The following is a 26,889-nucleotide window of genomic DNA, read 5'->3' as shown; positions in this document are numbered from 1 at the left end:
TTTGGCTTCCTCTCCTTCCCCAACTGTCCAGCCAACTTAAGTACCCCAGTCATCTCTTTCCCAACTCCAACACAAAGATGGGCAAAATTCCTTCCCACAGCCATGAATGCCCATTTCCACCATACATATATATTTCACCTCTGCCACCCACACGCCAAGCCTAACCCAAAAGCAACTCCATCCACGAAGCCATCCTTAAAAAGTGAAACTGATCAGTCTTTCCACTAATCTTTAGTGGGAAGATTATAGTCTTTCCCTCTGTGCTTCTATTCTGATAACACTAGACACATACACTGTCTTACACTGTAGTTAGCTGGGTACACATCTTATCTCCCCACAGTGCAGGGACCCCACCTGGTCATCTGTGACTCCACTTGGCACTGCCCAGTACAGTGCTTAACAGAGAAAAATGCTTAATACATGCTTGCTGTGTCAAGTTCCTCAGCTTTACTTAATAGTAGCAAATTTCTCCTAATAAATCACTGAGAAGGGTCAAAGGATGTATTGAAGTATCACTCATTTATTTTGAGGCTAAATATCTCTAAAGAAGATGGGATTTTACAAGAACAGGAAGGAAACTCTCACAATTTGGCCATCTTGATCCTCCGCGTAACTGTCTGACCCCAGAGCAGAGGCGGCTCCCAGGGGTCAAGACAGGCACGCTGCCTGGGCTAAAGTCGCACACTGCACTCAAGGTCATCTCGTTCCTTCTCCCTTTTTTAAAAAAAATAAACCTGAATAATGACTTGCTCTACCTGGAACTTTCTAATCTTTAAGTCAACAAATGGGCCACTTTCTTCTTCTGGCAGACCAGAGAGCATAGAGGTTACACGCACAGAGTAATGTTAGTAAAAAATAGACCCAAATCCACAGACAGGAGTTTAGACAAAACTGGATCCAAAACTGGCTGGGCAATTCTAGCTTAACCACTTAACTCCTCTGAACATGTCTTCTCATCTGTTATATGGGGACAACATTATTAATTCCCTAGGATTACTGTGAGGATTAAACACAAAAATCCATGTAAACTGCTTGGTATAGTGCCTGGTACACAGCTAAGTATCCAGTTGACGGCAGTTATTATCATAAGCAGCCCTTTTTCAAAGCTTATAACTTTCGCAAACCCCCTGACGTCTTCAGAGGTGCCTCACATAGAGGTCACGTAGGCCAATAGTCTTACTTTATTTTTATTTTTTAACAAGTCAATTTTATTGATACATATTAACAAAGCATACTATTCATCCAAAGTGTACAATCAATGGTATTTGGTATAATCATATAGTTGTGCATTCATCACTTCAATCATTATTAGAATATTTTCATTATTTCAATAAAAAACTGAAAACAGACAAACAAGAAAATTCTTCACCTCTCAATCTCTCCATTTCCCCTGCTGTACATAGCTGCTATTTCTGGCTATTCTTGTACAACTATTTATTATTTATTAAGCCATTTTATTGAGATATATTCATATACCATATGCTTTATCTACAGTGTATAATCAATGGCTTTTAGTATAATCGCAATGTTGTGCATGCATCATCACAACAGTCTCACCTGAAAGATGAGGCACCTGAGGATGGAAACAGTCCTCCAGGCTTCAGACCTCTACCTGCTACTTCCCCAAGCCCAGAGGAAAGTCCCCGGGGCCCAGGGATGGCCTCTGCTAAAGGTCTGCATCCCAGACAGCACCAAGCCTGGGGTCAGGTTCTCATTGTGTTGACGGGAACGGTGCCAGTGTGCATGACTAGCATGCACCACCTTCTCATGGGCAGGGCTTCTGTCCTGGCAGCATGACCATGGGTATCTTCGGGGTAGACAGCCAGATTACACCACTGCCAACAGTGCTTGCCTTGCTAGGATGTCCCAGCAGAGCCACTCCTGCTCCTGCACCCGGTGGTGATGGCATCAGCTGTCATCTATGGATGCCCTCTCTGTGCCAGGCCACAGTGCTAAGCGCCTTACCCGCCCCAGCTCATCCAGCCCTCAAAACATCCTTAGGAAGGAGGTACTATAATTAAAGCCACATTTGACAGATAAAGAAAGTTCAGAGTTCTGAGCCTATCACAGTCTCTCCTTCCTTATACAAACAGTCCAAATGCTCCTTTCCAAAATGCTGCTGGGGTCCAGAGGCTGCCCAATGTGAGAAGCTGGCTGGCCTTGGTGTAAGTGGGCACTGGGGAGCATACAGAGGAGGAGGGACCATTCTGCACTCTCAAACTTGCTATGGGGGCAGGTGGTAGAAGCTCTGGAGGAGAGCAGCAGTCCCTGAAGGCCACAGGATGAGGCAGAGTAATACACAAAATCTGTCCTGCTGATTTAGGTTAAAGGCAAGATCTACTTGATTAGAGTGGAACCTCTTATCTAATAAACGAGAGCCTATCAGGGTTGTTACGTAATATCTGTTTTTTCTTAAGAAGTTGTATAACAGGATTCCAGAAATTCTGAGACATGAGTTCCAAATATTTTACTCCTTTTTCAAGTCATCACAAAAGAGGAACAAGAAGTGCTCTCAATGCCTTGCCTCAATCAAGTGCACCTCATTCGGTACACAAACAAGTAGGGAGCAAAGGGAAAGTGGGTCAATCAGAATGGAGCTGCTCACAGAGCTGTGGAGCAGAGGCAGTACAGTGTGCCTCGACTGCAACTCCAGGGCCATATTCAGCTGCACCAGCCCCAGGAGGGTCAGGAAGTAAAAGTCATAGGGGCTGGGAGTGAGGGTTAAGGAGCTGAGGAGAAAAAGATTATGCCTCACTCCCACCCATCAGCATCCCGGGTCCTCAGTGGTCCCGGACAGTGGGTCATCTGAAAGACTGACTGACACCTACATAGAGAAACTATGTAGGGTCCATCCCTGCATTCCCAGCTTACTGGACTGCCTGTGCTAGAGGACAATGAGGGAGAAACCAACGGACTCAGTAGAATACAGACAGTGGAGCAAAACTCTCAGAGCCTGTGCTCTGCTGAGATTCAACCCATTCCAGGCTCCCACCCTCACTCCAACCCTCACCGTGGGGAAGTACTGAACCACAAAGCCTCAGTTCCTCAACCCCGAAATAGAAATAATGACAAGGTCAACCTCACAGGGTTGTTTTAAACATTAAATAAGGCAGCGGACTTGGCCCAGTGGTTAGGGTGTCCATCTACCACATGGGAGGTCCATGGTTCAAACCCCGGGCCTCCTTCACCCATGTGCAGCTGGCCCATGCACAGTGCTGATGCACGCAAGGAGTGCCCTGCCACGCAGGGGTGTCCGCCACGTAGGGCAGGCCCATGCTCAAGGAATGCGCCCCGTAAGGAGAGCCACCCAGCACAAAAGAAGTGCAGCCTGCGCAGGAATGGTGTTGAACACGGAGAGCTGATGCAACAAGATGACGCAACCAAAAGAAACACAGATTCCCATGCCGCTGACAACAACAGAAGCGGACAAAGACGACGCAGCAAACAGACACAGAGAACAGACAACCGGGGTTGAGGGCGGGGGAAGGGGAGAAAAATAAATAAATAAATAGATAGATAAATAAATCTTTTAAACAAATAAAATAAAATAAAAATAAACATTAAATAAGATAAGTCAAGCACTCGGCATGGGGCCTGGCACAGTGGTTCCCAAGCAGGGGTATCTGGCAATGTCTGGAGACATCTTTGGTTGTTTCCTGGTATCTAGTGGGTAGAGGTCAGGGATGACACTAAATCGTGCTACAAGGCACAGCACAGTCCCCCTCACAGCAAAGAACTGCCCAGCCCAAAATGTGAACAGTGCTGCAGCTGAGAACCCTGGCCAAGCACACACAGCAAGTACCCAATAACATGAGCTACCAAATTATCTTTATTATTAAAACCATAAACCAGTTGCAGTTTCTTTCCCTCAAGGATACCCAGCATCCGTAATGAGAATGATAAGAGACAAACACATTACTTACTCCACTTCCTGTAATATTGGGTAACAGATCTGTCATTCTGGAGACAGGAAGAGTTTGTTGCTTGGTTGATTCTGGGGAACCGAGTAACTTTGTAAAATAAATAATATAGCAGAGCACCAGAAAGGTGGTATAGAAAAGCTGAAAAAGGAAAAATGGGTTGAAATTAAACTTTTTAACATGAGTATAATTAATATTTGCCTATAAATTTGATTTCAAAGGCCAATCAAGAAAAAGAATTCTGTCTTACTTCCCTGCCCTCTATTGAGCAACACTGCATCCTCTGGAAAACAGTACTTTCTCTAGGACCCACCTCCACTGCAGCACCTCCTTGGAAAGTGTTCCAAACACTTAACCTAAATGTGAGGACCTACGTCTTCCTGGCAGGCAGAACATAACTTCTATGCTAGACATCCACTAGTTAGACTGCCAGAGCAACGTCAGAAAAATTCACAGAAGATTCTTATTTGGCCAAAGGAACGGCTAGACAGCAAGCTGTGATAAGCAGGTGTCTTCTAGATGGTGCTCCTATCCAGGGACCTGCCGTCACCAAGGACCAGGGATTTTCCACAAACCCCGGAAAGCTGTGACATTTAAGATTACAAAGCAGAAATGAACTTCTGCTCCTTCCTCTCTGCCCAGTGCATGGGCAGGGTGAGGGCTACTACTGGCCGGGGGAGGGAAAGGTGCCGAGTGATGAGAGGGCCCCCAGCGCCTCCCGGGGCCACTCCTCCTCTATCTGTCCAGGAGAAGAGAATGGCTTCCAGCCAGCAGGAGCAGCCCGGGGTTTTGTTTGCAGGTTAGGGAAGAGCAGCAAAAGAACCCCTTCACAAAGTCCCATCTACCGTCTCCCCCTCCTGAGAATAGCAGTGAAACTAGTTCAAGAAGAAATGAAACCTCCAGCTTCCTCTTTCAGCCTGAAAATACCAAGGCTGCTCCAACAGTAAAGACACACAGCCAGGAGTCCCAGCTCAGCGGGTGCAGGCTCCTCTGCTCTCCACTCCCATCCGCTCGCTAGGACAGAGCCCACCATCCACCACCCTCCTCCTTCCGGCACGAGCAGCACCGCTGTGAGCCACACTGCCTAACGCCCACACTGTCTGTGGCAAGAACCCTTTTCCTAGTCCCCTTCCCACCTCTCTTCAGCTTCCTGCTGGGAAGAGCCTTGGGGAAATAGTAGAAGCCCAAGTGCAGGCTGAAGGCAGAGTGCCAAAACCACGTGACTCCTTTATTTTTATTGAAGAAAACCCCACATAAAATAAAATTTACCATTTTTAAGTGTACAATTCAGTAACTTTTAGTATATTTGTAATGTGCAGCCATCCCCACCATCTAGCTCCAGAACATTTTCATCACCTCAAAAGGGAACCCTTTACCCATTAAGCAGCCGCTCCCCATTCCCACTCTCCCCAGTCCCTGGTACCTCTAATCTGCTTTCTGTCTCCATGAATTTGCTTATTCTAGATATTTCATATATGTGGAATCATACAGTATTTGTTCTTTTGTGCCTAGCTTCATTCACTTAGATAATGTGTTCAAGTTCAACCATTTTGTAGTATGCATCAGAACCTCATTCCTTTTTAGAGCTGAATTATATTTCACTGCCTGGATATATCACATTTTGTTTATCCATTCATCAGTCGATAGACATTTGAGTTGTTTCTGCCTTTTGGCTACTGTGCATAACGCTGATACGAACATTGGTATATACAAGAAAATGTTCAAGCCCCTGTTTTTAATTCCTTTGGGTACATACCTAGGAGTGGAAATGCTGGTTCATATGGTAATTCGACGTTTGACTTTTTGAGGAACTATGTTTTCCACAGCAGCCGCACCATTTTACATTCCCACCAGCAAAATACGAGGTTTCTAATCTCTCCACATCTTTGCCAATATCTCTTATTTTCCATTTTTTTACTATTATTTTTATTATAGCCATCCCTGTAGGTATGAAGTATATCTAATGGTGGTTTTAATTTGCATTTTCCTAATGACTAATGAGATAAGCATCTTTTCATGAGCTCATTGGTATCTCTTCTTTGGAGAAATGTCTATTCAAATCCTTTGCCCATTTTTTTTCTTTTAGATTTATGTATTTATCCGCCTGTTGTCTGCTGTGTCCATTCCCTGTGCATTCTTCTGTGTCTGCTTTGTCTTCTTTTTAGGCAGCACTGGGAATCGATCCTGGGACCTTCTGGAGTGAGAGAGAGGCTTGCACCACCTCAGCTCCCCGGTCTACTATGTCTGTTATTGTCTCTCCTGTGTCTCTTTTTGTTACATCATCTCTTGTGAGCCAGCACTCCTGCGTGGACCAGCACTCTTCGTGGCCCAGCACTATGCATGGGCCAGCTTGCCTTCACCGGGAGGCCTTGGGAATCGAACGCTGGACCTCCTTTTTGGTAGACGGGAGCCCAATTGCTTGAGCCACATCTGCTTCTCTCCTTTGCCCATTTTTAACTTGGGCTGTTCATGTGTTGTTGAAATGTTCTTTATATATCCTGCATTGATCCTTTTATCTGACGTATGATGCCATGGTCTAAGCACTGGCAAGGGGCCAGTTTAAGGAGAAGCCTGGAGATGGGCTGGGCTGGCAGAACAAAGGGGAATCCCAGTGCCCTGGATGGAGCTCACTTGCTGCTGTGAGGGATGCTGGTTCTTAGACGTCACCCACTGACACTGAGTCAGAATTTACCAGAGGAGAACTTTCAGAAGTCTTTGATAAGGGAGCAAACAAGTTCAGAATTGGCCCTGCTGACCTGCTGAATCACCCGTACCCTGGCTGGGAGTTAAGACGATCAGAAGGTTATCATGCAAGTGCCTTTCCCAAGAGGAGTCAACCAATAACCAGCATTTCCATGGCCCTCCCAAACTACTAGGGAGAGTACATCAAAAATGATGACCAATGCTGAGCAGGGTGGTTCCAGCTCCAATAAAACACGGCAAAAATAACTGCAAATAACTTCTCTAAAACATGCAACTGTTGGCAAACTGCTTTCAGGAGGCAGTTGTCATTCTTATTCTAAATCTAGCTCTTCTGTGGTTCTCAAAAATATTTGCGGTTTTTGCCTCAAACACGGGAAAGAATTTCATATAAATCATTACTGAAAATCTTAATAAAAAATCAGTAAAATTAAAAAACTGCTTTGCTCTATAAGATGTTCTGGTAACTATCTTATCTTAGGTTTCATTTTTTAAAATGACACTTGTACTTAAGTTACATTTTTATTAACCAAATAGACTTAGAAAATGATGAGATGGAAATGAAACCAAAATGGCTAAAACTGAAAATGCACCTGCTCTGATATGATTCATGCCTGGTGAATTATGTGAGATTACAATATAAGTTTAAAATAGGCTTGGCAGAGTTTCCTTCTAGTCTGCAAACAATAGTCTGAAGTCCAAGGAAAACAATACACATGGCAATTTAATTCCTACCCCACCTCCACATCCTATGTGATCAGTCTGATATGGGCTTACCTAAGGGTACCTACCAGGAGTTCTGGGTTTATTACTATCATTATTATCATTTATTTTATATTCCCTTTATTCTACCAGGAGTTTTTGAAGTCTGACACAAGAGACCAAGTGCATGGCCATTATCAGCTCCTCGGGAACATCAATGTTTAGATTGGGATGGAAGTGGTAGCCAGACAAGACCCAATCTCAAGGCCAGCCTTCCCCACATATGTAAATACTGTGAATGTAAACCACATAGCAGCAGGGATGAAAAGGAAAAAATGGATGAAGAAACACAGACTTTATACAAAAAGCTAAAGCCATGATGCTTACCTGGGCCAAAGAGAAAATGTACAGTCCCCAGTGAGGCAGCCACAGCACAAGAAAGGCTGTCAGGACACTCTTGAGGATGACTGACAGGCTCTCAGCAACAACCTGTAAAGACATGGTAAAGGTGCACTTTAGCACCATTATTAACAAATTAAAAAGCAAAGAATGAGAAACAGAAAAGCTACAACAGTGGTTACCTTGGGAGAAGGCAGGGTATAGGCTCGGCATAAGTTATTGGTAATGTTCTCTTTCTTGGGTTGTGTAACAAATTCATGGATCTTTAGTATATTACCATGCTTTAAGATTTATACATGTTACATATACTTTTTTTATTGCTTGTATTTTTTTAATTAAAGTTAATAGATCACAAGGAACATTACATTTAAAAACATAAGAAAAAAACAAAAAACATAAGAGGTTCCCTATATATAACCCACTCCCCATCCCCCCCACATCATTTTTGTAAATTATATTTTTTGAAGATATGTACATCACAAAAAAATATATTACATTAAAAAATATAAGAGGTTCCTGTATACCTCCCACCCCCCACCCACTCCTCCCACACCAACAACCTCCCCCATCATTGTGGCACAGTCATCACACTCGGTGAACACGTTTTAGGGCACTGCTGCCCTACACAGATAATAGTTCACCCTGTAGTTCGCACTCTCCCCCAGTACATTCAGTGGGTTATGGCAGGATATATAAAGTCCAGCATCTGACCCTCCCATATCATTTAGGACAACTCAAAATCCCAAAAATGCCCCCACATCACATCTCTTACATATATTCTCTGGGCAAAATGTTAATATTAGTGTGCAATTAATTAGAATCACTAGAAAAATCTGAAAAACCTTTTCTCAAAATCTGAAAAATCTAAATTCTTACTTAAACTAGTAACTTCACGGCTAGCAAAAAGTTTTTCATTAATAGTATAGCAGAGATAAACTTGAGACCAGCCCACCTGTCAAATTTTAAGTGGATGAACTTAATTGATTATCTTTCTTCAAATATTTTTTAGATGCAAGTCTCAAGAAATCACTCTCTTCTATAAAAGCCTATTTTAAAAACCACTCTTTCCCTTATTCTTCACATTTCCCATCCACAGCAGAAAGCACACTGACCTTGAGCTTGACAAACATATGTGCTTGTGCCAAGATCCAGAAGGGCTCTCCTAGAAGTTCCACCACTGCCGAGAGACCAAACAGCACGACTCCGGTGCCATAATGGGGGACGACATTAGGATTGGGCACTTCGAGCAACTGTAACCAGACCCAGCCCAGGAACATGGACCAAAACACACCTAGGGGGACTCTGGAAAGGGGGGAGGGATGTTTTTTAATATGCAAAATTTAAAAATATAAAAATCACATTAATATAGTAACACTCAAAAGAAAAGAAATATAGTCCTAATAAAAATAGTTACCTCTTAGGTCCCCTACCACATGCCACACTCTGGGATTCACTACCATTATCTTACTGACCTCTTGCAATGATCTTCTGACATTACTCATTTGAAAGATGAGGAAACTGAGGTTGACAAGAACTGGGTTATTTGGCCAAGGTCATGAACAGTACCCAACCCCAATCTGTCTAATCCAAAAGCCTAATGCCTATCCACTGTGCTACTGACTCAAGAAGCAAAATGCTCCCCCCAAAAAGTACCTCGTGCCTGTGCTTGGAATGACTGACAGTATACAGCTGGTTTGTGCACCCCAAATGACCAAAAGTCCAATGCACAGTATCCTTTCACATGTGTACCATAAGGCACTTAATTTGACTGGGTAGTTAGTAATTCTTCTAACAAAAAATGAACACCCACCAGCTCTCATGACAATCATTTCCATGAGGCAATGAGTTACGCAAGGGCAACACTGGGAAACCACCTCAACCACCAGGTATCTTTACAGAAATCTAACTGCAGAAAAGCCATGACATTTTTCATATGATGTATTTGGTCTCCAAGAAAATTCTGAAAGGCTCAGAAAAGAAAATGAACATAGCAAAACTCAAGTTCCTAAAAGGCTTTCAGAAAATACTAAGACTAAGTGGTTGTTAAAAGCTCAAAAGAGTTCTCACTCTGGCAGGATGTATACTAAAACCGGAAAGATATAGAGAAGATTAGCACGGCTCCTGCACAAGGATGACATGAAAATTTGTGAAGTGTTCTGTATTTTTCTTTTAGCAAATATGGCAGGGAAGGGTTATTGGTATAGGATATCAGGGAGGATATATGGGAAAGGGAGTACCTGGGTATGCTCTATGGAATTTATAAGTGTTCATCCTGTCATGGGTGTTATCGCAGTGGATAGAGATCCACATGATAAACAAGAAAATATTAAACTCCCATCCTGGGGAGTCCTGCTATGTTCTCAAATAGAGGGGCAATAGTCTCTCGAGAACATAAGCAGCGCCAAATAAAAGAAGAGGGGCCAATATGTCAAGTCCTCAATATTAATGCATGTAATTATGAACATTATTCTTCAGAAACTGCAAGTAAGTGGATACCATGGGTTCTGAGGGGAGGAAGAGGGAAAAATGAATGGAGAATGAGGCATTTTTAGGACACTGGAATTGTTTTGCATGATCTTATGATGACAGATACTATATTGTATTTTGTTATAATCCATAAAAGTGTAAAGAATGTGAACCATAATGTAAACTATTAATGATGGTAAGTGGCAATGCTTCAATATTTGTCCACCAAATATAACAAATGTACCATACTCATGTAAGATATTATTAATAGAGGAAAATGTGAAGGGGGAGGGGTGGGGTATATCAAAATCCCTTATATTTTCTATGTGATTTTTCTGTAACCTACAGCTTCTTTGAAAATAAAGTGAAAAAGAAAAATAAGACATTGGGGGAACATACACAAGAAATTGTCACTGTACATAAAAGATAACATATCTTACAGGGATGAAAGACACAATGTAAAAATTTTATTTTTTATTTATTTTTATTTTACTTTTTTTATTATTTCTATTTATCTAGGCTTTGTTTTGGGGGAGGTTTTGGATTGCAGAAGAGTCCCAACTGTGGCAGGGGAGGATCACTGGTACAGGGTATTGGTGGTGGGGGGATATGTGGGAAAGGGGGTATATGGGGCATGCCTCTATGGAATATGACTGTGTTCAAGTGGTCATGGAGTGTTGTTTCAGTGGGTGGAGAGGCACAGAACAACAGAGGGAATACTGAATTCCTATCCTGGGGAGTCCCGCTACATTCTCACAGAGTGGTGGGAATCTCTAGAATACATGGCAGTGCCTAGCGAAGCAGGACAGACCAACATGCCAAGCCCTTGATACTGATGCTTGTACTTATGCACTTTATTCTTGTGAGATTCAAACTTAGCCTAGTAATATATATTGCCTAAGAGTTACCCCCTGAAAGCCTCCTTGTTACTCAAATGTGGCCTCTCTTTAAGCCAAACTTAGCATATAAACCCACTACCTTCCCCCTCCTCCCGCCAGCATGGGACATGACTTCCAGGGATGAGCGTCCCCGGCACAGAGGGATTATTACCAAGTGACAACTAGAGATGCTTTTGAAAAAATACCTTGACTAAATGGGGGAAATATTAAATACAAATGAGTTTTTATGGCTGAGAAATTCCAAAGTGAGGAAGGAGGTCATTCCAGAGGTTATGCTTATGTTCATCTTAACAGGATCTCACTGACTGCTGCAGTAAACAGTGCCTCAAGCAAGGGAGCTCCTGGGGCTCTAAGAACATCTGGATACTTTAGGCAGAGCAGACAACCCCAGGAATTCAGAACCCTGTCAGTGGGCCTTACCTTGGAAAATATGATAACCTATCCCCCCCAGTGTATCGGAGTTGTATAAAGACTCATTTATAATTTTCCTACACATGGTTTTTATGTCCCTTTTATTTGAACCTATAATTAGCACTATACCCATTAAATAAATGTCCCAGAGACTTAAATTTTCTGACTGTTCAAATGATGATTGAGTCCTGAATCAAAGCAGAGTTGTAGCCAACACCTACTCTCCAGTTCATCAGACTCACCCAGGACAACTAACAAAAGGACGGTGATGGACAATGCCCATCCCAAAAATTGCCAGCAAGACAGTTCCACACATCTGCACCATGGGATCTAAGCCACCTCTCAATAGGAAGCAGAGTGGTTATCACCATCCCCAAATCTTCAAGATTGAGGAATGAACAAACATAAGGTGGGAATGCAACTACGGACTAAGGTATACTTATTATTCTTGTAATGTAAGAATTTGTAACATTGATATAAAGACAGAAGTTCTGAGGAATGGGAGGGAAGAATATGTGCAACTAACATAAGGCATTTTGGGGACACTGGAATTGTTCTGGATGACACTACAATGATGGATACAGGCCATTATACATTTTGTCAAAACCTACAGAATTGTGCAGTGCAAAGTGTAAACCATAATGTAAACTATAGACCACAGTTAGTAGCAGTACTTCAATATGTGTTCATCAATTGTAATAAATGTATCACAGTAATGAAAGATGCTAATGGGGAAAAGTGTGGGAAGGATGGGGATGGGGTATATGGGAATCCCCTATATATGTGTATGAGTGTGTGTGTTTTGTTTTTGTTTTTTTTAGGTACCGGGGCTGGGGTCTGAAACTGGGGCCTTGTAAGGGGGAAGCTGGTGCTCAACTGCTGAGCCATACTGGCTCCCCTGAGTTGTTTTTTATATCATTTTTTGCTTGTTTCTTATTTTGTTGTTGTTTATTCTGGAGGCACCAAGAACCAAACCCAGGACTTCCCATGCGGGAGGTGGGTGCTCAACAGCTTGAGCCACACCTACTCCCCTACCCATATTCTGACGTAACATTTATGTAATCTAAAGCTTCTTTAACAATAAAAAAAAATTAAATTAAATTTTAAAAAGCTCAAAAGATACCATGGGGGAAAAGATTAAGACTAAAATAAAAAGGATGGCCCAGGCCTAATCAGAGTGTGATTAGGAATGGCAGAAAACAGCCTCCAAAGAGGGTAGAAACAGGCTAGAAACGTGACCTAGAAACCCCAAGCCTGGAGCCTCTTCCCTGCTCCTGGCCATGCAGAGAGAAAACAAGCCAAGAAGCTCCTTCAACACAGGCACTCTCCTCTTCCTGTCCCACATCTAACCCCCTAAAATCTACTAGAAAACCACACACGGACACGATTCAGCTTGAGGCAAGTGCTGCTATTTAACTACAACACTTACGCGTGCACAACTCACGTGAGCCACAGGAGGTTGAGCGTCTGCTTCCAGTCTCGCCGTGGGGCCCCACTCAGACAGGCTCTGCGGAAGGCCTCTCTGGCCAGGAAGGTGGTGGTCGAGTAAAGCAGCATTAGCCTGGAAAGGAAAAGCAGAAATCCACAAGGACTCGAGTTTTCTCATGGAGAGCACTTCTGGGATTGGCCAGCAGCCAGGAGGAAAAAATGTTTGGTCACAACTCACTAATGGAGATGGGAGGTCGGGAGGCTCCTACAAGAATTCCCATCAGGCCCATCCTCATGAAAAGTCAGGAACCTAACCAGGGGCACCTGAGTGTGTGCCAACCGCGTGTGACACCCTCCAGGATAGAAACTGCAGGCTTTGTATGTAGCTAAAGGCAAGGTGTGGCTCTGAGCACAAGGAGGGGAAAAGGACAAGACCACGGACCTGTACAGCAAGGGGAACTCCTGGTCATACTGATACGATACTACCGACGTGGCAACCTCTGAGAGAAACTGAAGCTCTGCTGGGTAGAGGCTCTGGCCAAGAAAATCTCAACACACGCGATGAGGCCGGCCACCGGTCCAGAGGTCGCTGCAACTCAGCCCAGCAAGGCTCACGTGAGGACCTCCTAGGAAGGCAGCACCTAGGCAGACCTTCCTGCACCTTAGCGAGGAAGAGCTGAGATTTCTCTTCCTTAACAGACTGAGGTCCGGATACAGTCAGAGTGGGGCTGACTCAGCACAAGGTCTCCGTGGTTATTCCAGGATCATCCTGCTACCCAGTGCTTCCGTCCAACTTCAAACGAGGGGTCTAAATCACACCTTATATGCAGCAGGTCAGACAAGAACTGTCAAAGCAGGAGCCTGCTGATTGCAGGGAAGCTGGCTGGCGAGAGGTCCAAACTGCTTTAAAACCTAAGTACTTAGACCTTCCTTCCTTCCTGCTTTTAAACAGTATTTCTCAAAGTGTGGTCCCTGCTTCAAAATCACCTAAGAAGTTTATCAAAATGCCAATTCCTGGGCCCCTTCTTGTTCCCACCTAGTGCAAAGCTTCCCTGATGATTCCTCTGCTGACCAAAGTTTGAGAACCACAACTAAGCTCTGAGAACATATGGTTGGTAAGTTTTAAACATGAAATGCTGCCTGGAACATATTGCCTTGTTTCTCAGGACCTGAAGACACACTGAGAAACTGAGCTATTCTAAGCACCCACATCACTTCATATACTTTTTGTCATTTTGAACACAAACTATGTGGGTATACCTGAAAGGGGGAGAGTAGGAGAAACACGCTGAGTCTAGAAGACAAAGCAAGGCATGTTACCAAGAGCCTCCAAGGCACTAATAAGGACTCAGGATCTCATCCCAGTTACCAAATTCCAATTATAAAATCATTAAGGAAGGAAGGAAGGTAGCTGTTCCAGCCCTGCAATTATGAAGGCATAACTCCTGCTTCCTCTGCTGTCAGCAGGACAAGAACACAGCATTTTACCTGAGACAGGGTTTGTAATACATTACTCCCACTCCTCTCCTGGGTTCTAAGAGCAGGCAAACCGGAACAGCTGGCAGAGAAATGTGCGGTTAGAGGCTGCTAATGGAAAACACTCCATGGGTTCATTAAGAGCAACATTGCTTGGTCACTGCTCCACCCCAGCACACTCCTCTCTAGCTGGTTGCTGAAACACTCTGCTTCTGGTAAAAGTTTGTGCTTCTAAAATCCAACGGCAGGGAGCAGATGTGGTTCAAACAGTTGCATGCCTGCCTCCCACATGGGACGTCCCAGGTTTGGTTCCCAGTGCCTCCTAAAGAAGACAAGCAGATGCAACAAACTGACACAATGAGCAGAGAGCAGATGTGGCTCTAGCAGTTGGGCACCTACTTCCCACATGGGATGTCCCAGGTTTGGTTCCCAGTGCCTCCTAAAGATGATGAGTAGACACAATGAGCAGAGAAAACAAATGGACACAGCAAGTAGACAACAAGCAGGTAGACGAGGGAGTCATCTGGGGGCAGGGGGCATCCAACAGCAACAGACCGGTACAGAGTTTGCAGAAAAACTGGCTAGGGCAGTGAGTTGTGGACAGTGCCAGGGTACAGCACCTCTTACCTTACATTCACTATGCCAACGATCTCCTTTGACAGGAAGCGAAGAATAAATGCATTCAAGACAAAGGTGATCAATCGAAACAACACCTACCAAAAAAAAAAAAAAAAAAAGGAAACACACGTAAGAATAAATTATGTTGGAAATGTCTGCTGAAATGAAAACAAAGTGGCTGATCAGTTTTCCTTGGCAACTCTCTAAAATGTTCAGTCTGGCTGCATTTCTTCTGAAATTTCATTCCTTAGGGCCTCTCAGCATTCCTATGCAGTGTCAAAAAACCCAGGAAGGCAATCAAAAAGTCTCCCTAATTTGCTGATGAGAAAAGAGAGCCCCCAACAAATTCAGTGAAATCTTCAGGTTCAGAGTCAGATGCTCCAAGAAGCAGAAAAAGAATTCGAGTCAGTGGTTCACACTGCCTCTCCATCTAGCTGACAGCCTCCAGCCTGTTTAGAAATGGCACACACTTAGAAAGTGGGAGCCTGCAGGGTACAGAAGACTCACTGAGAATCATGGGGTCTACTTCCCCTTTCTTCTCTGCTTGGTAAGATCCAGGGATTCCAATAATGGTATTTAATTTCTCTGAACTTTGGTTTTCTCAGTTAGAAAAAGTTGAATTTATTGATTGATTATTTGCCACTTTCCAGAGAGTTGATGTAGCTTTTTTAATGACGACTCAATAATAAGTTTAATAAAATAGGGGAAGGGACAAAGGGAAGCAGAGTCCAGCTACTGCCATTTGCAATGAACATATCCTAAGACTTTCAAAACCTCTCAATTAAAAAAAAACACCTAAACAGAGAATTCTTCCCATGAGACATAGAGAACAAGGCTGCAATTAAACGAGGTTACTAAATGGGGATGCTGGCTGGGGCATGAGACTCCTTCACTAAGTGACTCTCCCCCTGCGTCCCAGAAGCACCATGGGTGTAATTCAAGTGCACTTCAGTGCAAATGACAAATCACTTGTGTCAAGCACATTCAAGGTTACCCACAAAGAACTACAAATCTGAAAGATTCAATCCAAGCATGCCAAAGACCATTATGGAAATAACAAAACAGAAAAGAAATGAACAAAAAGGAAGAGTGCAGTGTCACCCAGGGGCAAGGTCTCAAAACCAACATATCACAAACTTAACCTTGTGGGAGGTGACCATTTGAGAGTCTGATGAAAGCGCTGTTGCCTCTTCATAGAGACACACAGTTATATATATTCATACCAAATTTTGACTCAGTTTTAGAGGTCTGAAGTCAATGCAGAGAGCCATTAATGGAGAAAGCAATCAACAGAGAGTCTCTCTTAGCATTTTGCTGCTAGACTCATCACTTTTGAACTTTTACAGGCCTCAATTTCTTCTTCTGCCCAATAAGGCTATCTAGCTCAGAGAACTGATAACAAAGGATCAAATGAGATTGTAGAGATAAAAGCATTTTGAAAAATGCAAGCAAATGAAAGGCAATACTTTTACCATGGCCAGCTCAGAGTTAAGGTGGAGAATAAGCTCTGAAATTCTTGCAGAATAAAATGTAATTGTAAAGCTACTTCAAGTGCCTGCATTGTAATTTGAGAAAGCATGCAAAACTGAAAACACTTAAGAAACCTAATGATTATGGCTACTAAAAACAACACATACACACATTTATGTTAATCTCAAAGTCAAAGTTATCATTGTCTAAGAAACAATGTCTCAGGCTACAGCCAAATCTTCTAACTGGTTTAAATATAAAGTTTTGACCTAATGAAGCCCTCAGGCTGCTCATAATATCCAGTATCTCCTCTATACATGATCCTTAAAAACAACCCAGTTCTTCATTTACTTTTGTTAAGGACTTTACCCGTTAAAAACAAAACAAAAAACTCTTTCACATCTGTTCATTTGGTCCTTAAAAGCAAGTAGAGGTTTTGTGTGATCTACGTATCTTTTTTAAAAAAAGATAATAAAAAAGCAAGCACAGAAAGCAAGTAAGGTTCAGAACAAAGTAAACAAATGGTCCTATCTTAAGGGCAGGCCATCTGAGTCCTAGCAGTGCATTTTCTGCTACAAATTTTCCTTCTAGGAATCAATCTCATAGTAAGACATCATCAAAGGTTGGACAACCAACTAGGCAAATTTAGGATTAGATGTAAAGACACATTCCAAGAAGAGCTAGAATTTATAAAGCACATATCACGTGCCAGTCACTCTTCTATGTGCTTTACAGATTGTCATTTCATCCCTATACTAACCATTCAAAAAAGCATTACCCTAACAAAAATAGTTAACATTTATTAAGTACTTGTAATGTGCCATCCACTTAGCAGGCATGATTTCATGTAGTCTTCCTAATGACCCTAAGAGATTGCATTCTCTTTTTTTAAAGCTTTATTTATTTATTATTCCTCCGCCCCTCTTTGCGCTGTCTGCTCTCTGTGTCCTGTCACTGTGTGCTGAGTCTGCTTGTCTTCTCTTTAGGAGGCACCAGGAACCCAACCTGGGGCCTCCCACGTGGTAGAGAGGCACTGAATTGCTTGAGCCACCTCCATTCCCTGCTTCATTGTGTCTCATTGTTTACTCTTTTTCTCCTTGCTGTGTCATCTTGTTGCATCAGCTTGCAGCCCATCGCACCAACTCGCTGTCTTGCTCATCATCTACTTTAGGAGGCATGGGAAATCAAACCCAGGACCTCCCATGTGGTAGGTGGGAGCTCAATTGCTTGAGCCTCATCCACTTCCCTGAGGTTGCCTTCTTGCTCTCATTTAAGATCAAGAAACTGAGGCTCAGAAATCAAGTGACTTTTCCACCAGAGGAATTTGGCAAGTGACAAGGCCCAAATTCGGGCCCAAGTCTGCCTAGTTCTTTATTCTAACCTCCATGTGAAACCCTGCCTCTGTAAGATAAGGGAGAGGGTACATTCAAGACTTGTGTGAAGATTTGTAAGGGTCAAGAGTGGGCCACAGATAACATGAATCCCTTGACTTAGAATGACTAGCTCCTAAGATTGAAAGAATCTTCAGAAACCATTTGGTCCAAGTGGCATATATCATATACAACAGATAAGGAAATTTAGGCCAAGAAGGGGCAGTGACTTCTCCAAGGTCACACAGCCAGATGGAAAATGCAGCCAACATTTACTAAGTGTCCAAGCATTTTCCAGGTGAAGTTGCTTGTCCTGGGTTGCATCACATAAATGGTAGAACCAGGATTCCAATCCAGGCCTGCCTAAGCCTAGGTCCGTGTTCTCGGCTAAGTTACCGTCTCCATGAACTGAGTGTGAAGAAGGTATCTGAAAGACAGGGGTGGAACAAGAAGGAAATAAACCCCTTGCCTTAAAAATATAAGATTTTAGAGCATGTTATTGCCCCCCTGCCATCTGATCTAATCCTCTCCTACTACCATATGGGAAAATTAATAGAAAGCGGCTTGTTTGCAGTTTCCCAGCCAGGCCTCTCTCTGACAGCAGGCTCTCAACCCTCGGGTCCAATAGCTCCCTTATCGCCGCCACCAGTTCCGGTCCACAACCCCAAGTCGGGACCGGGTATGCCCCTAGGGAGAGGTCTCAAGAGCCCCGGGGCCGCCTCCCCGCGAGCCGCAGCGGCGAGACGGACTGGAGACTGGCAGGGCAGAGAGTACCTGCAGGAGGAGACCAGAGGAAGCCAGCCGAGCGGCCTGGCCCAGCACCTCCTGGCTGCCCATCGCCTCCGCGCCCCAGTGGCGTCACCAAGAAACGCCGTAGCCAGTGGGCTTCGCCGCGAAAAGATAACGTCACGGAGCGGCCCGCTCGCTGATTGGTGGTTTCGAGATAGCGGGGGCGTTGCGAGAGAAGTTCTGGTCCTTTAACTGGGCCGGGCTCGGGCACTTCAGTGCGCCTGCGCCTCCGTGTCCGTTTCCGCTTTTGTATTTTTAAAACTGGGCTGTGTGCTTTCTGTGCCTGTTCCTCCCTGTCCCAAAATAAGTTAAGTATTGTGACCAGTGCTAAGAGACTCAGCCCATCGACCAAGACACACCAGCTTCCCTGGGCTCATCTGTCAAACGAATGACGAATTGCCTTAATATTCTTGCCGTTAGCCCTTCTCGTACAGAGTCACGCCACTGCCCTCCGATTTAGGCTGGCCAGGGATTTTTCTCGTTTTGCAAAAAAAGTACTGAGGCCTAGACGGTAAATATAGCATGGTCTCCTCTAATCCTAACTAAAGCGCTGAGAATTGGGCCCTGTTTCAGAGATGCGTGAGGTAAGACTTGCAGATTTGAAGTGACCTGTCCAAATCTGCAAACCTTGTACCCAGGCCTCCTGATCTAAACTTGCCACTCTTTCTTTCATGCTACTAGGGTAGAGTGAAAGAATGGACGGGAGCACTTTGTAAAATGAAAAGCATCTGACATACATAGCTACTGTTTTGTGGTGCTCTTATTTACGATGTCAGCTGTAGGAACCTCGGGTCTTTTTTCAGTCTCCTAGCCTTCCATGATCTGGGCGAAGCTACCTTCTTGGCTACCTTCACACCATCACTACCCTTTCCCAGGACACTCTAGGCTTTAGCTCTTTGGGGCCCTTATCCCCATGTAGTCCCTGTCCCACTGGCCTTTGCTCCTGCAGGTCTCTCTGTATCTTCCCTGATGGTAGCCACCTCCACTCCCCTCCTCCTGGGTCCTGCTGTGAGCACCCACAGTCAGCACTCCTAAAGCACTTTGTACCCCTTTATAACTCTTAGCACAGTCTGTTTTGCAGTAAAAGACTAGAATATGTGTCTCTTAAGTAGCCCATGAGCTCCAGGAGGGTAGCAACAGTGTCAGAAAATGTTCCTAGAACTCTCACAAATGCCTTTTGACTCATTACTGCTGCTAGTGCTGCAGGAGCAAACTGGGGCTCAAGGCCTGGGCACCCCCGTGAGTCCTCCCTCATTCTGCCACTCACTAGCTGGGTGACCTCAGTCTGCTCTACTGTTAAATGGAGCCCTGTAAAGGTCATCATAAGGATCAACGCAGACAAAGTAGAAGGGAGATGGGGAAAAAAAACTAATAAATAACAAAATTTCAGAGAGGTGAATGCCATGAAAGAATGAAACCGGATAAGGCAAAAGAAGCTCTTGGAGGGGAGGTAAGGATGCTGTTCTGGAAGGCGGGACAAGCAGAGCACTCACCTGGGGGAGGATGGTACCTGGGGAAGAGAGCACAGCTCTGGAGGGCCAAGAGTATTCAGCCAAAAAGACCCTGGACCCCACAGGTTGGCAGGTGAAGTGGGTGCCCACTCCCTTTATCCCCAGCCCAGCAGCTGTCTCCTCCACAGCTCATCCCTGGAGCAGAACCAGCCAAGAGCTCTTTATGTCCACACATTCCTAAGCTGGGCATCCAGGTGGGCAGGTCTGGGACGGACCAGGGGATCATTTCCCCGGGGGCAAAGAAGCCAAGAGTGAAATGCTCCCAAACTAAGTCCAAAGGACAGAACCTCCGCAGAGTCCAGGGTACAGACTCTGCGGGCTCCTGAGTCAGGAGTGGAGACTCTTTCTCTTGTTCAGGGAACTCAGACTTAGCAGGGAAGCACTGATTGGGCACTTTGTGCCCAGGGCCATGCTGGGTGCTGGGTGTGTGGGGAAGGAACTGTAATGAGAGTCAACAAACACAAACCACTGACTCCATGTTGGGCATTATCTGAACACCACAGCAGAAAAGGAAACTGTGTTACAAAAATGTTAAGTAACTCCTGCAAGTCAACACAGCTAAGAAGCAGTCAGGCTGGTATTTGAATCTGGATTCTTGCTCTTTCTGTGCTTGTCATCAAAAGCTTCCAGTTCTGACAGAGGCTGGAGAGTCCTCGTATGAAATCACAGAGCATGTGTTAGGCCTCAAGAGGAATGGACTCTGGGAGGGCAGGAGTGGTTGAGCTGCAGCGACTCTGGAAGCTTCAACTCTATTAGAGATCTTGGCGCCATTAGGACCTGGCACACTCTCGGGCTTGTGTGTGGATGGCTCAAGGCCGGCAGGCAGTGGGGGCACATGTCAAAAGAGAGGATGAGGGGAGCTGATGTGGCTCAGTGATTTGAGTGCTGGCTTCCCACATAAGAGGTCCTGAGTTCAATACCTGGCCCCGGTACCTCAAAAAAAAAAAAAAAAAAGAACAAGGGGCGAGATTATTTCAGGTCCCTGTCAGCACCCTCCAGGGGCTTCCCATCAAGCAGGGAGAATAACAAAAGACCCAAGACTCCTCTCTCTACCCTTTTGCTTACCTCTTAGCTATATTCCTAGCCATCCTATTTTTCAGGCTTCTTCTTAACTAGCTGGAGTAATAGACCTGCTTTTTGTTTAACTTACTCCTCCCCATCTTTCAAGTCTCTGTTCTTTGCCCCCTCCTCCCCGCAAGACCCTTGCCGACCACTCTGCTGAGGGAGGGCCTTTCCCTTTTATTCCCTATTATGTCCCAGTTGTTTCCTTCCTGGCATGCCTCACTATGTGTAATTTTCTAAGTGTTTTGACTTTTACTTTGTCCGGTGTTGATCCATGAGACAGAGACCTGTCTGTTTAGATCTGAAGTGAACAAGCCATAGCTTGCTGGCTCTTGCCTGTTTTTGTACAGCCTGCAAGCTAAGAGGAGTTGTTTTTTTTCTTTCATTTTTAAATGGTTGGGGAAAAAAATAAAAAGAGTAGTGATATGTGAAAATTATATGAAATTCAAATTTCCGTGCCTATAAATAAAGTTTTATTGGAGTGCAGTCATGCCTATTCATTTGCCTATTGCCTGCAGCTACTTTCTTGGCCTGCAAAGCTGAAATATTTACTATCTGGGCCTTTACAGAAAAGTTTGCCAGCTTCTGTGATCACCGTTGTGGTTGGGCACCTGGCATGTAGTAGACATTTCAAAATTGAATCAATAAATGAGTGATGAAGGACTAGGAAAAGAAGAAAGACAACAAGTTCTTTGCTGGGGTCACCTGATTTGAGGGGCAAATGCGCCTTAACAATCCCAGACTGTAATTGGTGGTCATCGAAGGAGCCGGGGCCCTCGGGCCTCTTCCTTGCCCCCTGCCTGCCCTGCCAGGCGGACTCCCTGCCAGGAAAAGCTAACCCAGTCCTGCTACTTTATTACAAAGCTGAAGGGAAGCACCAGGGCTGGTGCCAGGCCAGTTATGTTCCCAAGGCAGAGGGATGGGGCAGGGGGGACTGCCAGCGGGCAGGGAGGCAAGGTGGAGGCTTTGGCAAAAGGGCTCTGGGCGTCAGCTAGGTGGCATGGGTGGGAGCGGAAGAGCTGGCTGGTGCCCTGCACACCAGCTACCAGGCGATGGGGCATCTTGGGCAAAGGCCCAGCCCTGCCAAGGCTTCCTGCTGCCCAGAATACCCGCATTGGGCCCCTCTCCACAGTCGGACCTCAAGGCTCTGTCCTCAAGTGTCCCTGGGTGTGAGAACACAGCTGTGATGTTAAGAGTCCACGTTAGCCGAGCCCATACTGTGTGCCATGCTCTGTGCTGTGCACGTCACTTTCCTGATCTCATTTGAGATCATGTAGGCACAACTAAAAATAGGCACCACTAAAATGTGGGAAACCATTTTACAGACTAGGAAACAGAGCCTCAGTGAGGTTAAGGGCCTAGCGAATACCAGTGCCAGAATTTGAACACAGGCAGTGTGGCTCCCGGACACTTGAAACCCAGATATTTCCTGTTAATGCTGATTTCCAGGTTGCATCTCAGCAATTCTGATTCAGGAAGGCTGGGTGGGACCCAGGAATCCACGTCAGCCGGCGCTCAGTGCGGCTCTGTGCAGTGGCCCAGGCTCTGCCAACCATTGCCTGCAGGCAGATCTTCAGGCACCTTGGAAGAGTGCCTGTCTAGCTGCCTAGAGCAAACCAGGCATGTCCTGAGGGCTGCCCTGAGGCGTGTCCAGCCCTCCAGGGGTCTTGCTCTCAGGTTTGGCCCAGGACCCAGTGTTCAGGGCAGCAGTGCCTGGGTGATGGCCTTGAGGGGATTCTGTGCCAGGAGGGTCTGCCCAAGCGTCAGGGTGAACAACCGGGCGAGGGGCCACGAAGCCCTGGCTTCGCCCGTCTCCTCAAGGCTTGAAGAAAGTAGCCTGGGATGCCCACGCATCGGTGTGGTTCACTTCGATGCCGCCTCTAATTCCAGAGGCACCGCTCCTTGACGGGCATTGGCAGGGGGCTCAAGGTGAATAAGCCACGGTCACTGCCCTCCCGGAGCTCAGGGTTCCTCTTGAGTAGGACTTAGAGTGAGACAAGGCAGGCTGAGGTGATTTAAGACCCGACGAGGGCAACTCGAAGGACAGACAGACCTTTCTGGCTGGGGCATCAGAGAAGCTTCCCTGCTGGGGCGATATCTGAACTGAACCTTGAAGGGTGACGAGGGCTTGGTCACACAGAGGGACATGCGGGGTGGAGAGAACAGTAGCAGTGAAGGCTCAGAGCCTGTTGAAGACCCAGGAGTTGGCTTCAGCTGGTCTGGTGGGCAGAGGATCTTCCACGTGCCCCCTGTGACCAGCCCTGGACTGGTGGCCCTGAGAAGTTCAGCAAGTTCATGGGTGAATGAATACAAATTCAAGTACGTGTGTGCACAGGCATGGGGGGAAGGGGAGTGTCATTTGCATGTGTGTGCAGGCCTGTTGCCTTCAGATATGGAGTCTGTGGGGCCGACATCATTTCTCCCTGTGAACTTGAAAAAGCACTTAGTCTTCCTGGACCTCCACCTCCTGTCCCATGGATATTCTTTTTTTTTTTTTTGGTTAGTCTCATTTAAATATTTTCTATTAAGATATAATTCACATACCATAAAATTCAATATTTCAAAGTGTACAATTCAGTGGTGGTTGATATATTCACAAAATCGTGCAATCATCACCAAGATCTAATTTTAGAACATTTGCACCACCCATTAGCAGTGATCTTCATTCTCCTCTTCTCCCAGGCCTTGTCAACCATGAGTCTACTCCTGCTGCTATCAGTTTACCTATTTTAGATCATATAAATGGAGTCATAGAATGTGCAATCTGTGTATCTGGCTTCTTTTGCTTAGCATGATGTTTAAGGTTCATCATGTTGTACCATGCATCAGTAATTAATTCCCTTTGATGACTGAATAATATTCCAGTAGCGGGATACACTATATTTCATTTATCTATTCATCCGTCAGTGGACATTTGGGTTGTCCCACTTTTTGGCTATTGTGAATAATGCTTCTGTGAACATCTGTGTCTGGTTTTTGCATGGATATATGTCTTCAGTTCTCTGGAGTATATAGCAAGGACTGGAATTCCCGAGTCATCGGTCATTCGTGTTTAACCATTTGGGGAACTGCCAGACGGAAACTGTTCTCCAAAGCGGCTGTACTAGTTTACGTTCCCACCAGTGATGTACGAGGGTTTGATTTCTCCACATCCTCTCCAACACTTGTTATTGTCCATTTTTTAAAAAAATTATACCTATTGCTGTGAGTGTGAAGTCATATCTCATTGTGGTTGTGATTTGCATTTGCCTAATGACCAATGATGTTGAGCAAGTTTTCATGTATTTATTGGTCATTTGTATCTCTTGTTTGGCAAAAGCCCATTCAAATCCTATGTCCGTTTTTTGTTCTTTTCATTTTAGCCAACATTTACTGAGCACCTACTGTGTGCTGGACATACTGGGGAGTGGGGAGAACACAAAGCTAAGGGAATCTGCTTGAGGCATGAAGGTTTTCCCTGCTCTGACTCCCAGGGCTGCCATACCAGAGCAGGAGCGTGAAGGAAGTTACCTGCTCCAAAAGGGGCGGTGCAGACTGAAACCGTGCAAGGGCCTCAGGTTTCAGAGGCCCTGCCTGTGCAATCCCCCCGCCCAGAGGGCAGCACCTTGAGCAGTCCCCGCTTAAGTCCACCACCAGCCAGCCAGGGTCAGCCACACAGCCCCAGCCATCCCTGGGCAACACTCAACCCAGGGTGGGTGCTGGACACAGCCCAAGCTGCTGAGGCCTGAGCAACAGGAAGACAGAAGGACCCAGCTCCACCCCCACCACTGTGTCCCTTGACCTCTCTGAGCCTCGGTTTTCTTATCCGTGAAATGGGAGAGTAATGGCACAACCTCTTGAGATAGTTTTGAGGCTGAAATGAAATGATACATACAGAGGGCTTTGCACGGGCCAGGGCATAGGAAATATTCTCCAAATATACCTCATGTTATTTTATTCCTCATCTGCAGACTAAGAGGGATGGTCTCTAAGGACCGTCTCCCTTAGAGAAAAAAGACGTGGAAAAGGCAAATGTTTATTCTGTTTTTTATTTTAAAACACCTATCCTTAAAAACTAATGTTTTTTTAAATGGAGCAGTGTGAAGCAGGTAGGGACACCCCGGGTCTGACAGAAGGAACAAGGAGCAGGGCTAGGGTCCCTCAACTACTTCTGTGGAGGGCAGCCACCCCAAGGTCAAGGCTACCCAGAAAGGACTTCAGAGGCAGCAGTCCTGGCTTGGGCAGCCGGGCCATCCCAGGAGCCCTCCCGCCTCCAGGACCCCATTCCGGGGAGCCCCCCCGCCTCCGGGGCCCCGCCCCGGGAGCCCTCCTACTTCTGGGGCTCCCTGGTCCCCACCCTGGTTTGCCTCAGCCCTCCCAGGCCACCCCATGGCAGCCAGGAGGTCTCATGCAGATCTGCCCAGCTTATGACCCAGGGGAAATATATTTTCAGATAGGGTGAAAATAGATCCTTCTCCAAATATGCTCATCGTGGCTAAGAAAAATAAATAGAGCCAAGAGGGAAAAGGGAGCAGCTATCAGACAAGGCCAGGCCTGGGCACTTCTGGAGGGCAAGCTGCGGGACCAGCAGGGTGGCCTTACGCAACAGAAGGGTGGGTGTGAGTGCATGTGAGTTGTGCCCATGGGTGTATGAGTGTGTGAGTGTGCAGGTGTGGGAGTGAATGAGTATGTATGCAACTACTTGAGCGTGTAAATAGAGAGTGCATGGGCATGCGTGTGAGTGGGGATGTGTGTATGTGTGAGTGTATGCATGTGTGACAGTGTGTGTGCAGGTTGAGTTTAAGCATTGTGTGAGAGACTGTTAGTGCATTTGGGTGTGAAAGTTTATGAACAAGTGTGCGTGTGTCACTGCATGACATGTGAGTGAGTGTGGATAACTGTGTGTGAGTACATGTGTGAGTAGGCACGGGTACAAGTGCGTGCATCTGTGACACTATGCAAAGGGGTGTGAGAGCATATATGAGCACAAAAGTGTGTGACTCTGTGTGTGTCTGTGCAAGTGTATGTGTTCACCTGTAGGAATGCGTATGTGAGTGTGCAGGAGAGCATGCATGCATGCGTTGTGGCTGTGTTCACTTGCGTTAAGAGTGTGCGAGTATATGTGTGTGTGCATGCAGATTGAGTATGAGTACTGCTTCTTTACAGTGTGGCTAGTGTGTGTGTGCACGAGCGCGCCCCAAGTCACATGCTCTGGGAGGCGCCCCGAGGGAAGGAGAACTCTCCAGGCTTACTTACTCACGGCCCAGACACAGCCAATCGGAGAATGTATTTCAAAATAGACCCGACTGCCTTGTCACAGGGACTTCCTGCTAGCAGCACAGTCCTGGAGTCGCAGCTTGAGAGGGACTTCTCTCAGGCCCGGAATGGTGGAGGCTGAGAGGGTCTCAGAGCTGATCTCCCCAAAAGCCTCACGGCACAACTGGGGAGACTGCAGCCCAGGGCCACACAGCCGCTAGGGGTAGGGCCAGCCTTGGAATTTGGACCTCTTGCATCTCCTGGTCTCCCACCAAGATATACCTTCTGCCTCCCTAGTCGTTCGTTCCGTGAATGTTTACCGAGCACCTAGCGAGCGCTGGGCACAAAGCGAGGCTCTAAGATACAGACAAGGACCCTGCCTCAAGGAGCTGTCCTCCCAGTGTGGGCAGATGGACTGTAAACCAGCCACCAA

At 45.7% G+C, this 26,889-nt stretch overlaps 1 protein-coding gene and 1 non-coding gene across 9 annotated transcripts in view; one reads left to right on the top strand and one right to left on the bottom strand.

Moving 5' to 3' along the window:
* RFT1 (RFT1 glycolipid translocator homolog) overlaps positions 1-18,746 on the bottom strand; it is a 39,466-nt gene extending 20,720 nt beyond the window's left edge. For 3 of the 8 annotated variants that reach the window (XR_011648198.1, XM_071213608.1, XM_071213609.1), the window contains exons 1-6: positions 18,634-18,746; positions 15,029-15,114; positions 12,942-13,058; positions 8,834-9,023; positions 7,710-7,835; positions 3,924-4,061 (exon numbers count right to left, since the gene is read on the bottom strand). Coding sequence is in view for 7 of the 8 variants with exons in the window: in XM_071213608.1 (XP_071069709.1) it covers positions 3,924-4,061; positions 7,710-7,835; positions 8,834-9,023; positions 12,942-13,058; positions 15,029-15,114; positions 18,634-18,696 (720 nt within the window). In the remaining variant the exon portion in view is untranslated. Of the gene's footprint in view, positions 1-3,923; positions 4,062-7,709; positions 7,836-8,833; positions 9,024-12,926; positions 13,059-15,028; positions 15,115-18,633 lie in introns of all 8 variants that reach the window. The other 5 variants (XM_004464444.4, XM_004464445.4, XM_012527532.4 and 2 more) reach the window with 3 other exon arrangements.
* On the top strand, positions 9,781-9,887 carry LOC111765591 (U6 spliceosomal RNA). Its single transcript, XR_002797889.1, has one exon. It is a non-coding gene; the product is annotated as a U6 spliceosomal RNA (small nuclear RNA).
* Positions 18,747-26,889: the final 8,143 nt, after the last annotated feature.

Source organism: Dasypus novemcinctus, unplaced genomic scaffold (assembly GCF_030445035.2).
Source record: "Dasypus novemcinctus isolate mDasNov1 unplaced genomic scaffold, mDasNov1.1.hap2 scaffold_157, whole genome shotgun sequence".
NCBI classification, from domain to species: domain Eukaryota; kingdom Metazoa; phylum Chordata; class Mammalia; order Cingulata; family Dasypodidae; genus Dasypus; species Dasypus novemcinctus.
This window is presented reverse-complemented; position numbering and strand designations above follow the sequence as displayed.